Source organism: Gouania willdenowi, chromosome 11, assembly GCF_900634775.1.
Source record: "Gouania willdenowi chromosome 11, fGouWil2.1, whole genome shotgun sequence".
In the NCBI taxonomy this organism is placed as follows: domain Eukaryota; kingdom Metazoa; phylum Chordata; class Actinopteri; order Blenniiformes; family Gobiesocidae; genus Gouania; species Gouania willdenowi.
Genome location: NC_041054.1, coordinates 8,065,281 through 8,081,479, shown reverse-complemented (window position 1 = coordinate 8,081,479; position 16,199 = coordinate 8,065,281). Strand labels below are relative to the sequence as shown.

The 16,199-nt window shown below is 40.5% G+C and overlaps 1 protein-coding gene across 1 annotated transcript in view; it reads left to right on the top strand.

The window, feature by feature from the left end:
* The window catches only part of LOC114472652 (ephrin-A3-like), a 94,572-nt gene that overhangs the window by 65,166 nt on the left and 13,207 nt on the right, over positions 1-16,199 (top strand). Inside the window, exons 2-4 of the mRNA XM_028461966.1 lie at positions 10,109-10,413; positions 11,424-11,489; positions 15,429-15,506. Of these exons, the coding sequence (XP_028317767.1) occupies positions 10,109-10,413; positions 11,424-11,489; positions 15,429-15,506 (449 nt within the window). The remainder of the gene's footprint in view (positions 1-10,108; positions 10,414-11,423; positions 11,490-15,428; positions 15,507-16,199) is intronic.

Below are 16,199 nucleotides of genomic sequence, written 5' to 3'. Positions count from 1 at the left end.
CTAGTCTTGACAAGATTACCTGTGAAGTACCCAAAGTAACTCAAGCTGTCTATGCCGCTCTAAATGAAAACAGCAAGAAAACACATGATTACAGTAATCATAAAATCTCCTGCTTCTCGTCTCTGAAATGTGAGGATTTGTTGCTCCCACTGTGTTTATATTTTCCTCTGTGATAAATGAGTGTTTAAAGATATTGGACAAAGCTAGCAGTTTGAAGAGAGTCCCTGTGGGATTAGAGATTCCTCTCACTTTACTGATGATTTATGGACTAAAGGATTCATTCATTATTCACAACAAAGTGAATTAAAGGGCAACAGGTTTATTTTTCTATCAGACAAATTGAAGGTCTTAATCTGGTTGTCGTCTTTTGGGAATTTCAAGGGTTCTCAAATATAACCCGAGGATTGTTAGATATGTGTTGAACCCTGTTGAGGGAAGGCAGGACTTGTTGCTGTATTGCACATTATTTACTCTAAGATTCATCACGATTGGGACTGAGTTGGTGAGAATTAACCCAATAGTGGTTTATGCATGTGTACCATCCATTTCCAGTATTGGAGATTGTTTCATTTTGGGGAGTTTAAAGGAGCTTTAGCTATTTATCCAAAGTCTTTATTAAAGTTGTCTTGAATCTGAAGTTGTTACACTGCAATACTTAATTTTGTTTTGTTTTAGCTTGTTAAAGCATTGCTAATTATAAGTCATTAGGCCCAATATTTCTCACAAAGCCCAAGAAAACAAAAGGTTTTACGTTTTACCTTTGTGCAAAGTTTGGATTTAATGGCAGCATTAGGAAACAGCAGAAAGCGCGCTGTGTCCACAGAAAGGTCGATCAATGAGCAAAAAATGCTGATGTGATTAGCTCGAATCGATAAGCTGCTGTTAAGGTGATTGGTTTGAAAAGGTAATTTCTGGGAAGAAGTCATTAAAAGAGACTGGCTATTACTTAGCAGAACTATTTTACACTGGAAGTGGAAGTTATCTTGGGACAGGGCTATCAGTGAAAGCTCTAGAAGGTTGGATATATATCAGAAACTGTTGAAAAGGTATCAAATGTTGCTGTGTTCCTTTTTTTTATTTTTTTTGGAGAGAGGGAACAAACTGTGAGGATGATTGTGGAGAAATTGGTAAGTTTGAAAAGGTAATGGTGCTCGGTTTCTCTGAGACCAAAGTGTACGGAAGGCTGTGTGGATGAGTCCCAGCGGCCTCGTAGGAAAGAGCTGCAGCGTCTGCCTCTTTCCACCGACTGCCTCAGCACCCGTTTTTTCCTCTGAGTCCTCCATTTTGGATCGAAACGTTGTAAAACCGACCGTTAATTGCAACGTTAACTCAATCAGTGACGACACACTGCAGATAAAGTGTCTACGTACGTGCCCACTCGCATGTCCGGTTGTTGTCTTGTGTATTTGGCGTGCACGCGCGTGTGCACGAGTAATGAATTCTGTTGCTGAGGTAGAGAAGAAAAAAAGCCGAGTCTGGCTTGTTGCTGCCAGGGGACTGGATCGGAGTCGTCTTGTCAGTGGTGAGCAGACGATCGGTGGATGGCATTTAAGTCTTGACATTTCATCCATCAGTTGTTGTTCTTCTGATGAGGCTGATGTTGATTACCCAGAAGAGTGTTTTTAAGGTTATCAATGACGATGCTCTGCTCATGTTCCCACTTAAAAAACTAACCAAGTACAAGGTTTGCGTAATTGCGGTATTAAAGGTTTCGATCAAGTAACTCATGTCCGCGCGTTATTGGACACCGATAATGATGAAGAACACTGCTTTCCATTTAGTACTGGTAATTAGATATAGATTACTGACTGTTTGGAGATAACCTAATTGTAAGTGCTTCAGTCTAGTATCTTTTTAGGACTCAAACATAGACTTCATATTAACTTTTTGGTTAACAACAAACTAGAATGAATGTTCCCATAAAACATCTGAAATCAAGTTCAGGGTTTGGCAAACTTTTCAGTATCGAGGCACGCAATATACATTTTCAAAAAAACAACAAGGATTTGTCTCAGCACCTGTCAAAAGTTACTGAATAATACATTCTAGCTTAATGAACTACATATAATGACAATGTAGGGAATTCTAGGGGTTCCACTTTCGACACAATGCTGATATTACAACTTTGACTATTGATCCGATATCAGCTCAACACTTACATACATTTCTGACTTATTTTGTAGTGTGGAATGTTAGTAAAGGCTGGATTAAGTGATATTACTAACAGAGAACAATAGTTAGCTACAGTAGGTATGAGAAAAACTGACCCATTAATTATCAACCAATGGGTTACATACATTTTACACTTAAACATAAGACAATTCTACAATTAAATATAAGAAATGAAAATGAATTAAAAGACGCAAGAAAAACATCCTCAATAAATCCAATAAAAAACAGTATTTATTATATCAGAGATTCAATACAGGAGTCTTTTTTTTTTTTTTTTTTCATCGAACAGATATTTCACATCAACATCGGACGAGAACAACTTTAGTGGATTTACTCACTTAGAGTGAAACCTGGGCCTGTTTAGATTCACATAAAGCTGACATCCTGAATCAACTGTTTGTTTGGTTCAATTGTCAAAGACACGCCCACTGACACCACAGTTTGCTGTGTTAATCCAACTCAATGTCCATATTGAAACAAATCTATTACCTAGGCTGAGGTCTGGAAAAAGACTTTCATTTATCTGATTGAAGTTGCTGGCTGGTTCGGAAATGGGTTTCGAAAACTTGTACCAGCACCAAAACCTGTCAGTCTGAAACTCCGACTTGGTCACCAGTTAACATGAGGAACCAGTTGAATTGAAACACCACTCATTTCACAAAGGGTTTAGTTCACAGTGATTGTCCCAGAATGACCCACGTGTTCCTCCTCTTTCTGATACTGAGGACCTACCAATATATTATTTGGCTACCTACTGCCCTTACTGGCCAGGAGGGGTATATGCATTTACGCGCAGCGTTCTTTCTTTCCTGCTGTAGCTGCCACAGCTGATGTAGCCCTGAAGAATGCAACTTTTAAAGGAATACACCGTTGAAACGTTCCTTCTTTTGTACAATAACATGGATTATCCTTAACTTTTATTATAAATAGATCCGATGGGTCTCTTGCATGCACTGTGCCCCTGTTTATTTTTCACTTTTGCTTGTTACCTGTGTGCTGATCAGTTGTTTATGAATAAAATCAGTGCTTACCATTAAAACAAACATAAATATGTCCTCTCTTTATTAAAAAAAAATATGAAGTTTTCACTGTCAGGTCGGACTCGGACAAGAAAATGCGGCCCAATACGCACTCCAACTGTGACACGGTTATGTATTTACTTGCTGTTGATGTGACTGTTTACTGCCAGACCTGTGCACATACCTCTGTGTACATTAGTGGAACCCAACAGTAGTTTAGTACACCGTGTTTGTCTTCTTTCAGTCTCATAAAATTTTGTATTAGACAAACAAAGGATAATTGCATAAAATGTAATTTCTTTGGTTTCAACTTCCAGCTTTGGCCACAATCTACATAGAACGGTATACAAGAAATCACTTTCTACTGTCCCAGACATTGTTCTGGTGCAGAATTCATTAAGTGTCTGTAGCTTCAGTAAATGCTATGTTTCTGTCCACTGTGTTTTTAAAGACTCTCCTTATGTAGCACTACACCAAAGTTATTTATTGCAGCAGTATCCTCCACAGACTATTTTTTAGCACAGATGTGAGAGGTGCTGTGCTGCTATCTTTGTCTCCATCTTTTTTTTCTTCTCTCTCCTCTTCTCTCCTTGCAGTGTTGTGCAGTCTTTACTAACTAGCTGTGCACTCCCACTCATAGGAAATGATGATGAGACAGCAAAACGGCCGCGACAGACGATGCACAGCAGAAATGGAGCTGAGAATAGAGAGAGAGACAATGTGTGAATGAAAACCATCAGTCTTTTTTTATGCACTTTTACCACATATATGTTGGTCCCTGAGGAGCGCTCCTCTCTTCCTGCGCCTCACTTCTTCTTGTTGTCATCATTCAAGGCATTTCCCACCTTCGCCCACCTCCTACCTCCCCCTAGCTTAAGTTATTAAATCCGTTCTCACCCCCCTCCCCCAGTTTCCCTTCTTCGCTCCTTCCTCTGCCCTGCAACCTTTTTGTCTTCTGCCACTAAGTGGATGGCTTTTATAACGTATACACCTAGAGGGACTTCCTGCTTTCTCTCTCTCCCACTCTTCCACTGTGTTTCTTCCTGCCGCTCCTTCCCTTTTCTCTTCTTCCTACACAGCCACGTCCCCTCTGCTCCTAGAGTCTTTCTTTTCGAACGTATACTTTATTGCCGAGTCTGGAACAAATGGTCGTCCTGCTGGGCACTGCGGTGGAAGCACTGCTTCATAAACTGTACATTTGAATTTAAGTTTTTCTGTGTGGGTTTTCTCAGGGTAATCCAGTTTCGTCACACATTCAAAGAAATAAAAACTCGTGTTATTTGCTGTCTTAATGTAGTGACTGTGCTTCTGAACATTGCAACTTGTTTAGGCTGTTCCCTTCATGACGCTATGAGTCAGCTGGGATTGTCACTAAATAAGATGCTACTGTCTGTTGGACTAAAGAGTTTTCCTGGTGATTAACTAAGGCTAGGTTAGCCAAAACATTGGAAAGTGAAAGATTAACGCCACATCTTACCCAGTCTCAAAGGCATCAATAGGTCAACAGATATTGAAGCAATTACCACAAGATGAGCTGTTCAGTTGATAAACGCAACAGTCCTGGCCCCTTCGTAAGACTGAATTCACCAAGCATTAGATTGTTTTACAACTAACAAGAACAAGGAGCGATGTGATTTCATTCACTAAAGTGTCTTAAACCTGCTCGATGGAGGAAAGAGTCATTGCGGCATTTGGAGTCCAACATCTACCCAATAAAGCTACATGAAAAACAAACAGGACTACCAGCATTTGTCAGTCCTGACTAGAACAAGGAACTTACAGTGTAGAGACGATTAGGCTGTCTTTGAAATCATATTTAAAGTACTACACACTATACACTCAATGAGTATGTACTGTCTATATACTATAAGTATGGTTAGGATGATGACCATTCCTAATGAATCATGAATGATGAATTTCGAACCTACAATGACAAAAACCTGAAGCACACTAAGGCTAAACATCTCCTTTAATTTGCCACTTTTGAAAGTTCTGAAAGCTTTTGAAGTGAGAAAGTGACCAAGTAGAATATCAACATGTGCTCATTTGATCCATAACACTCACGGAAACACATTACATGCCAACATTTTGGAGATTTTCAGAGACCCTTCATTGTGCTACTGACTAAACTTCTGGTTAACTTCAAAACAAGAGCCCTATTTACAAAAGTGTTAAAAACTAATGGAAGACAAGAAGAGATGCTTTTATTTTGAAACAAGGATATTTTATTTTTAGCTTGAAGCTGGTCCCAGGACCACTTAAGTTCCGCTTAAGTGGTCCTTAAGTGGGGCGGTTGAGTATGACTAGTGCGCCCACCGTGTATACTTCAAAAATGTCCTGATATAGTATACATCTTGTGTACTCTTTCCATAATGTGAACGCACTACATAATCATTTTGATGTCTGACTTAGTATGAGTTGTATGTTAGGATGCAATTTTGAACACAGCCTAAACCTCCCCTGCCTGATATTGTGACTCCAATCAAGTCAACTATTGTTTTGTGCTGGAGATAACTGGTAGTCCTGTTGGATTTTGATGTAATAGTCTTTCATCCTTGGTTTATTAGGGTTTGGATGCTGACTGTGACGGCCCAATGCGTGGTTGTCCTGCAACAACCTCTAAACTTTTATTCAGTTTGGACGGGATCTCCATTCCCTTTAGTTTCTTTGATTTTCTTATATTAAAGGTGTTGTGGAGGATGTTATTTTGGCTTCAAATTCCGGGTGGATCATCTAGACTATTGGTCCTTCTAACTGTCAATCATTCTGACGTAAGGCCGTTGCACGTGCTTGTCTCTTGCTAGTTTTTGCTTGCTACTTGTGTCTCGTGAGCTACGGTTTCAGCCATTCTCGCCGGGTGCAAATCTTCCTTTGATAAGTAAGCTTGTATGAGCAATGCCGGCACCAACTTGTAAACAGAGCTGTGCGTGCGGGAAAACTATGCTCGTGCACGCTCTCTCGCACACTTTTAATAGGCGTTCCCTCTTTGGAGCTGGTAGAGTGTTGCACTTGTGCATTTTTTCAAAAAGTGGAGCAGGCGTTTCTTTTCTAACCTTTGGGAAAATCCTCCTCTATACCTTTAATAATATGGCGTTAAATCGTGGTTCTCTGTATGTTCTTGTGTGTTGCAGCCTTTTCCACTAACAAGCCTTAAGTGAAGTCACGTGCAGTCAGCAAAGTCCATCACTAAAGAGGACGAGGATTGCTGACCAGTTTACTTAATTTGTCTTTTGTACCCAGCAAGCTTTAACCCATTAGCTCCTTATCTGAGTATTTTCTTGTTTCTACTCACCTATTTATGTACTAATATACAAGCCATTCTTTCTCTTTTCCATTTTCCTCATCGTAAACTTGCACCTTCCCTGGTGTACGCTATCATGCTAAGTTTATCCAACACTCTCTTCCAAACTCATTGTACCTTTTTTTTTTATCACACTCCCCCCCCCTTCCATCAACACTCCCACCCTCTCTAAATATAGTCACTTTGAAGCATGGCTGTGTTGTCTCCTCCACCAACAGAAGACAAAACTCTGTCATCACACGTCTGTGAGCAGCGAGGGTAAAAGCCATCGACAGGATCGATGACATGAAAACAAAGAACTCTGCTTAAGAAAAATGATGGTCATTGGCTATAGGAAAAGAAGCGACAGAACACTGGAATAGTGCATGATGGGAAGTGGGAGCACTAAGGCATATTTTGCTGTAATCTCACAGAGTACCTGATTCAGTAATGTGTGCATAATCCTGTCCACTATTCCATGAATTGTTTACAGTGCGAGGAATAATGTCACACGTGCTCCTTTGTACATATTTCACACGTGGTAAAATCGAAGCAGGAGATGAATGGGTGCAGAGGATGAGATAAAAGAAAAATAGGTTTTCTTATCAGACACAGCTCAACACCGCCATCTAACGGTCACCATGAGTCATTACAAGCAAGTGTAAGACATTTCCTCCTCATCAGCTCACCTGCGGGGGCTTTTCCTAATTGCATCTACAAAGTGTAATTACACATTGTCTAATTTCTATAATAGGTTTACTTAGTAGTATAAACAGTGAGGTTAAAATAAAGCACAGTGCATTGGAAATAATGGTGTATCTTTGTCTCAGTGTTTCAGTGAAGTGGTATAAATTAAAGTTAAGGGTTATTCATCAAATCATGTAGTACACACACACAGGTTGGTTTATTCACATGCATGGGTATGTGGACCAAGAAGGAAAAAGAGGTATTATTTTCACTGGCATTGAAAAACCAGCATTTAAACTATTTTTTTTAAAAAAAAATTTATTAGAATTACAACAATACACAGAATCCATTCTGCCTTTATTAAACCCCAAAGCTGTAAAAACTATTGACAACTTACATTTATGACCTGTATTTTGTACGCCTGGCATTTTTTATTTTATTTATGTCTTTCATCTTTCTGTAAAATGTTTCAATTTATAGTTTGTTACTGAAAATCATTAAAATGTTACATTGAAAAAAAGAAAAGAAAAATTCACTGACATTTATTAATTTGTCCGTTAGCAGAATTACGTCAAAAATTCTGAATGGATTTTGACAAATTTTAACCGAAGATAGACCTTACGTCAGAACTCATTTTCATTCAGGGGTCAAATTTTTTAAATGATCTGTACAGCATGTAAGGCATCAACAATATCCAAGCAACAGTTATCGGTCCCTGCAGAATCCTATATTTTAATTTCACTGATTTTTGTGTAATTTAAAGGAATTTGTTGTTTGTGATGTTTTTTTTTTTTAAAAAAAGATTGAGAGTTCTTTCCACAATTTGTGATTAAAAATGACTGAAAATCAAAGGAAAACTGTTAGGCCTACAAATATTGTGGAGTTTCATTAAACTTGTGTAGAGACCCCTTAATGGCCCACGTCACGAGTGACGTCACAACTCTAGCTGGAGGCAAAAACAGGAAACGCCGCTGGCTAAAGACTGTGGAGGCTCGTAATGTTACAGCTTCATAGTGTCGTCTTGTTGTGTGGTTGGGTTCCAGAATAGGAGGAATAACGTTAGTGGACGTTCATTAAAGTTTTATAAGATATTCCAGCGGACATTCGTGCTCAGAAAAATGAAGACTATTGTGGTTTTGCCTCCATGCTAAGCCCCGCCCAACAAAATACGTCACACTGTTGACAAACAATCAAAGGGTCTATTGGGAGGGGCTTAGATTTCTACAACTGGATTATTTGGTAATTTACACAATGATTCATGTTTTTTTGTCATTTCTATTTTCTCCTGTGGGCCACATGGATGTTCTAAAGGGCCAGATTTGGCCCTCAGACCTTAAATTTCACACGTGTGCCTTAAACCATGGAATATTCAGAGAATTTTTTAGGGGATCCGGATCAATTTACTTCCATCATTAGTGAAATTAAAAAAATTCATACCTCAGTTTGTATTTGAAATTTTTTATGAAATTTGACTAAGTTTTGTCGAGTTGGTTCATCAGTTACCCCATGGAGTTTAATCCAGATTGGATCCAAATTATACATGTCATTATGATTTTTCTAAAAGAAATGGGTGTGCTCATACATTTGGACCTACTGTATAGTTATTAATCAATCTCAATCAATCAATCTTTTATTTGTATAGCGCCAAATCATAACCAATGGTATCTCAAGGCACTTTACAGTAGAGCAGTCTTAAGGACAGACTCTTCATTTTATGGATACACACATATGCATATATACGTTTATACACATACATGTATCCCACACCCAACATGAATTCATCATGGCGGCAAGGAAAACCTTCTGTTAAGCAGCAGGAACCTTGTGTGGATCCCATTCCTATGATGAACAGCAATCCACGTTATGCTGTGTTGGGTGTGTGCAGAGGAAAGGGTGGGGACAGAGTTGTTGAGACTCTGTAACTCCACACTGAGGATCCCACGGACCTGCAAGACAAAAGCCAGAAGGAGTACAGGAGCAAACACACAAGGGAAGAAGCAGACATAGAGGGACTGTTAGAGAGAGGAATGGGACCCTCTCCGGTCCCTCTCTAACCTAAATGACCTCTCTCTTAACGCCCTCTCCAACCTCTCTACAACCGAGCATGCCAGACCCCCCCCCGGCAGTCTATGCCTATTGCATCTTAATTATGAGCTATGAGCTGGTTCCTAACTAAAAGCTTTACCAAAGAGGAATGTTTTGAGCCTAACCTTAAAGGTAGAGAGGGTGTCTGCTCCCCGAACCGTGGTTGGTAGATGGTTCCAGAGAAGTGGGGCCTGATAACTGAAAGCTCTTCCTCCTATACTACTTCTAGAGACAAATGGAACAACGAGTAGTCCAGCATTTTGAGAGCGTAGTGTTCTGGGGGGATTGTATGGCACTACAAGCTCCATTTAGGGCTTTATAAGTGAGAAGAAGAATCTTGAATTCTATTCTATATTTTATGGGAAGCCAATGCAGAGAGGCTAATACAGGAGTAATGTGATCTCTTCTCCTAGTTTTAGTCAGTACACGTGCTGCAGCATTTTGAACCAGCTGAAGTGTCTTAAGCGACTTGCTCGGGCAGCCTGCTAAAAGAGAATGTAGATGGAAATGTATTCTAAGCCTTTAAAGTGTGAATCATCATGGTACAATGATCAGATACTAAGGTTTGTGCTATTGTTCGTAATAGTTTTTGTGTTCCTTTGATGCCATGAATATAATATGAAAATTGACCATAAGTACGCCTTTGAACATTTTCTCTTCTTTATTTGTAAAGCATCAGGGGAAATTTGTTCATCCTGCGTTTTGACATAAAGTAGTGATTTCCTGTAGTCTGGTTGCCTGGCAACCCCACAGTGACAATAAGGCTCCAATTGTTCAACTGCTGCTTTATTACAGCAGCTCTTTGTAAGTAAGTATAAGTACTGACTCAAAAATGGATGGTTTTTGTCTGTTTCTTCTATTCCAGACTTCGAAGGGAAGGCTACACAGTGCAGGTCAGTGTCAACGACTACCTGGACATCTACTGCCCACACTACAACACCAGCAGCCAACGAGGGACCCTGGAACGTGTCATCGCTGAGCAGTACATCCTCTACATGGTCAGTTACCGCGGTTACCGCACCTGTGACCCTCAGCTGGGCTTCAAACGCTGGGAGTGCAACCGGCCCCACGCGCCGCACGCACCCATCAAGTTCTCCGAGAAGTTCCAGCGATACAGCGCCTTCTCTCTGGGCTACGAGTTCAACGTGGGCCAGGAGTACTACTACATCTGTGAGTCAGCATCTGCTTTACTGGGAGGGATGGAGGAACCATGAGGGTGATGCACGTCCGATATTGGAATTGGGATACTGAGCAGAGGTCAGCTGTGGGCTGGCCATCTGGCATAACGGGCATCATCCCAGTGGGCCGACGACCCAAAGTGAGCCCGTCTGGTCCAGTACGACATGGTAACAGGTGGCCAAAAAGGATCCAAAAACATGGCAAGAAAAGAGTGAAAAGTGATTGACATGGGCCAAAAGCAGTCAAGAGTGTCCACAAGTCAGGCAAATAAAGAGGAACCAGGTGGTATATAAAGGCAAAGAGTAGCTTAAATGGGCAAATTGTGGCAAACAATAGTGAACAAAGGTCAAATGTGGCAAAAAAACAGTGTAAAAGGGGCACAAAATGGCAAAATTATGAAAAAAGGAAATAAGTGGTATTTATTGTGCAAAAGTTAGCTTATTTGGATGAAAAGTGGTCAAAAGAAATTAAAGAAAGGACAAAAATGTGGTAACTATGACTTTAAAACTGTGAGATGTGAGGCAACAACATAATAGGTAGAAACCACAACCTGAACCCAAGAAAGTGGCTTGGCGTTGATCAGAAATTGCACGATTAACTGCATAAATTTTATGAAGAGAGCATGAAACGGAAAAAATAAATAAATCACTAAAATAATTATAATTTACTCAGTAATGGTTGGGTGTAGAAATGTAATTAATTTGCTTCTTTTAAAACATACTGAAGTACAAGTAAAATGACTGATTTAGATTTAGAAGTACCCATAAAAGCTATTAATTTACAGTAATGTGAGAACTTGTAATCCGTTACTTTCACCTCTGATAATGAGGAGCCTCTGCTCGCCGACATGTATTGTTGTCCTGAATGGACAGTGAAAGTTTAACTGAGGACAGACTCAATAGTTCCGGTGCTTGCAGTTTGCTCAGCTGTGTGTTGAAGGTTGTGTATCCTGCAGAGGGCACAAGGTTGACATGATGTGTGTGTTTGTTCTCTGGTTTTAGCCACGCCCACCCACCACCACGGCCACAGCTGCCTGAGACTGAGGATCTTCGTCTGCTGCTCCACTGGTGAGACACTGGGAAGCATCTCATGTCTCCTCCACTCATTTCATACACCCATCTGTCTCCTGCAAATGTAGTCTATGGAAATCAGCTTTAGTTTTAGTCTCATTTTAGTCTGGTTAGGGTTTAGGGTAACAAACGACACTTGAAGCTGATATCCGGAGTTTCTGAGAAATCTTTGTTTGTGTATGATTCTGTTGAAATGCAAAAAAACTAGTCTTTCACTATGGTCTACTGCCGGTGGTCATTCATATACATTAATGTATATAAGTCCCTCCTTCGTCCTATAGACCCCTATACAAATGGAAACGATTGCCGAGTGCGCCCAGCCAATAGGCTTCAACTTCCTGTTTTTGAGACTGTCAATCAAAGTGAATGCGGAACTGTGCACGGAAACAAGGCCATGCATCACAACAGCAAACAGATAAATATGATTTTAGCTCTTACCTGACCCATAGACATATATCAATGCGACCTGATGCAACCTTGTTATGTTCCGCTATGCGCGTGCAGAAAAGTAGAGGCGTGGCTTCTGGTAGATGGGGAGAGGCAGTGGGAGGAAGTGGTGCTGTTTAGGGCGGGACATCGAGACGTTTCTCAGAAACTCCTGACAGCAGCTTTACTGACAGCCTTCATGACACCTTATTCGTACTAATGACAGGTGTCATGTCATAATAATAATAATAATATTATTTTTCACTTTTAAAAAAACAAAACAAAAAAAAATAATAATTTGACGGGCTTGTTGCTGAGTGCAGTCATTTTTATTGCAAATTGTGGAAATACCTCTTTTCTTACAAACAAATGACTTGCAAACAACACAAAAAATAGGCTAAAAAAATCAAGAATTTCTGAAGTGAAGATCCAGCAGGGACTGATGTTAAAAACTAGGGTACAATGATGTTAAAATTGTTATTTTTCACTCGCACTGAAATCTGTGGCCCACTTGAGATCAATCTGGTCCATATTTGGCACCTGAACAAAAATGAGTTTGACATCCCAGATTGTTCTTTTGAGATTTTATAATAAAGACTGGGCGTCGCTTAACTGCTCCAGGAGCTCCACCCATAATCAAGGCATTTTTTGAAATTTCAGCCAAAATCTTGGGGTTTAGTTACTCTTTAACACCTGCAGCGTACCTTTATTTTAATTTCAACTTACCTCTCAACTTACTTGTATCTCACACAGACGCAGAGACACAGAGCAGGGAGAAAGAAAGAGAGAGAGAGATCTGACAGTCTTGTCTCAGAGAGGCTTTCCTGCCTCATGCTGCTGAGGCAAAGCCTTGATGATGGCATCTTTTCCCTCCAAGCAATGCTTTGACAGTGATGGCTTGACGTTATTCCCTGTGTCAGTACTATTACAGTACCGCTCACGCTCACTCTGAATGGCAGGCTCTCCTGTAGCTGTACAAGAGACGTCAATGTAAAAAAAAAAGAGGAGAAGCTGCAGATTTAGCAGCAAGATCCATCTTTTTCTGCCATGTTCAGGTCTCTGTTGACCACCTCATTCTGTGATGCTTCTGTATAGTTAACTGTATGTCTGTGTGGAGTTTTTAAAAAAAAAAAATTATCCTGCAGCGTAGGCGGACTTTCAAATTCTTGCAGGGGGTGCAAAAGAAAAAACTGGAATTAAATATATAGACCGTCTCGTGGTTTGCGCCAACCACCAATGTGTGTAACATATGCAATAATGCAAAAAACGATTAGTAACATAATTGATAATGTTGACTACAAAAATTTGCCACAACACGTCATTTAATGTTGTAAATTCATGATAAAATCCGACCGGCCATTCACCATTTATATTGTGAAGAAGAATTGCGCAACAGAAGAAGAACCAACCTAAAGTCTCAAAAGTTTGGGACAATTTTACTGAAAACTTATACTAAACACCTGAGGTAGATATCATTTTTGTAGAGTTACTTTGTTTTATGGCACCTTAACGGGGACATATTATGAAAAATCCACTTCTGCAGTCTTTTTGAACACAAATGAGGTAATTTGAGTGCCCACACGGCACACAAAATGTGAAATATATCCAGGAAGTCTTTTGTTTGTGGTATGTGTCGTTCTTTGAAATTTCTCTGTGTTGTAAGACAGTTTCAAATTTTCTAAGTTTGCGACGTCACAAGCGAAATCGGGAAAGAAAATACACTCCCCTCCGCTGGTATCTCCACCCATCGACTCCACCCCCAACCTGATGAAAACTTTTACTAATGTCCGCCATTGTTTTTCTTGCTAGCGAAGGAGTGATGGCTACCAGTAAATTGAAAAACAGAACTTGCCTGCTGCCAGTGCTGTGCCTCCACAGTGAACATACACTGTAATGTAAGAACTATTTGTTCATGCGGAGGTACACTTTGCTCTTGTGGCTTCCAGCGCATCTTGTGATTCGGTATAGCACCAGGGAGCAGACACATTTTTAGTACCTGTTATATCGCCTCGTATTGCTCATCCGACGTGTTTGTGACACAATGCGACGCAGCCTTTGAACGAAAAAAAATGATTATCAACTTAAATGCACTATTCCTGTAATTAGAAGAGCAGAGGAGGAGAAGAAAGTGACTTCTCAGCTTAACACTCCATTGAGTGTTTGAATGACTGCTCCTGCTGCTGGTGAAACACGGACCCTGAATTGCTGGGACGGACTCACAATAACAATAGCCGCTTAAATTGCCACGTGTTTTACTGTACAATAACAGTGTGTTTAATAGCACAATAAAATCGCTTTGGCGATCACTGATTTCCCTTGTAAAAGAGCGAGACATGACTCATGAATATGCCCCTAAACTGCCTGATTTTTCGAACTGCTCAGAAAGTCACTTTTCAGAGTAAAACTCTGGAAAACAGGTGAGTTTGGGAAAATAAACCTCAAATACTATGTTTTTGGGGTTCTTAGAACAAATGGAGACGGGTGAAAAATAGCATATTACAGTATGTCCCCTTTAAATATTTGTATATTATGTACATTATATTAAGAATTGTATTTTTTAGAATAAATTTGGGAAAACTGTAATGAAAACTTTTGCCCCCCCACCTTCTTGCCAACTCCATGTATGCCTTGCAGGCCTTTGATCAGACCTCCCTCTCTCCTCTCACCTTGTCATCACTAATACATCCCACACTACGGCCAGTGGCGGCCTCTGTGTCCTCATCACCTTAACAGCCACCCCTCCCCCCTCGCCTTACCCCAGTGTCACAACTAATCAACTGACGTGTCTGCCATGCATCCTCTTGCCTTTGTGTGAGCCTGTTTGTGTAGTAAACATGCAGCAGTTTGTCTGCACACTGCCATACATTTACCAATGTGTGCGGTTGTTGTATTTTAGTCTTTTTACGACGTGGAACCTTTACTTAGCAAGGTCATTTTAACAGCTTGCTATCAGAAAGGCTGCTGATTTCAGCTCGCCCTGCATGTGCTACTCCCACGTTAGCCATCCCAAGACTTTATGTGAGGAAGGAGATGTGCATATTCATGGCATATGCTCCACATCTGCGAGGAGCCGCTCATTCATTGTTACCGGCATCTGTGTACATTGCTAATGCCGTTTCATCTCGCTAAGTGCTTTCCACAGTTGTGGGCTCAAATAGATGCATAAAAAGCAATGAAATCCCTGCAAATATACAGATCCAATACTCTGAGACATTAGCAAAGCCACATGCATTGTTCATTCACAGATAATTTGTCACTGCAGACTGGATGTAATTCCAAGTCTAGACAAGCAGTAAAAGTGATAATGATTTTTTGTCGACCTCTTCCGAACGCTTCCAATCTGCAGCGACTCCTCCACATACAGCTGCTGTACCTGCATGCAAACAAGTAGAATGCACACGTTACTAGTCTGTCAGAGTGTTTTAATGATCAGTTTCTCTCCTCCTTTCCTCACCGTGTCCATCTGTCACTCTGCTCTTTTTTTTCCCACGTGTGTTGTGTGTCTCTTAGTCTCCCAAGCAGATGAGGACTCCAGTCAGACTTCACCTGAATACACAGTCAGGCCAAACATCAAAATACACAACATTGGTAAGTTTAAATTAAACTGCAGTCAATGACGAAATCTTGATAACATTTTGGGTGAAAATCCATTCTCAAGTTCTAGTAGGGTTGATGGGTAAAACCATTATTTCTGCATTAGGTCCTCAATCTTGGCCCTGTTTACATGAGAACGTTGAGTGAAAACACAAATGTTTTGTAGCGTTCTGGCTGCCCATTTACACGACAATGGCGTTTTGATGCTTGAAAACGGAACTTTTAAAAAATAGCTTCAGAGTGGAAAAAAAAACGCTTCCCTCTACGGACACTTTCTGTGTCACAGGCATACGCACTGCAGCTGCAGGTTTTAACTTGACTTCTCTAACAAAGTGTTGATTTACTTCACAGCGCAGACATATTTCATGCCTGCCTCTGATTCTGATGACAATCACGGTGCTGCACTAATACTTAGAGCTTTATTTACAGTATTTGCCCAAACCCGAGGTCGAGCTTCGTTTCTATCTTTTTAACACGGACTCTGTTTGGACTCGGCTCGGACGCTGCGCGGTGAATGAACGGTCAGGTGATGTGTTTCGATTAGTGCGAGAAAGGAGCACAAATAGATAATGAGAAGGCAAATGGATGGCTGTCCTCTGAATAAATGAATAAATGATGTTTAAAACGACTCGTTCTTGACACGTGGAGGTGTGTGTGTGTGTGTGCCATGCCCGGATTTGAATAGTG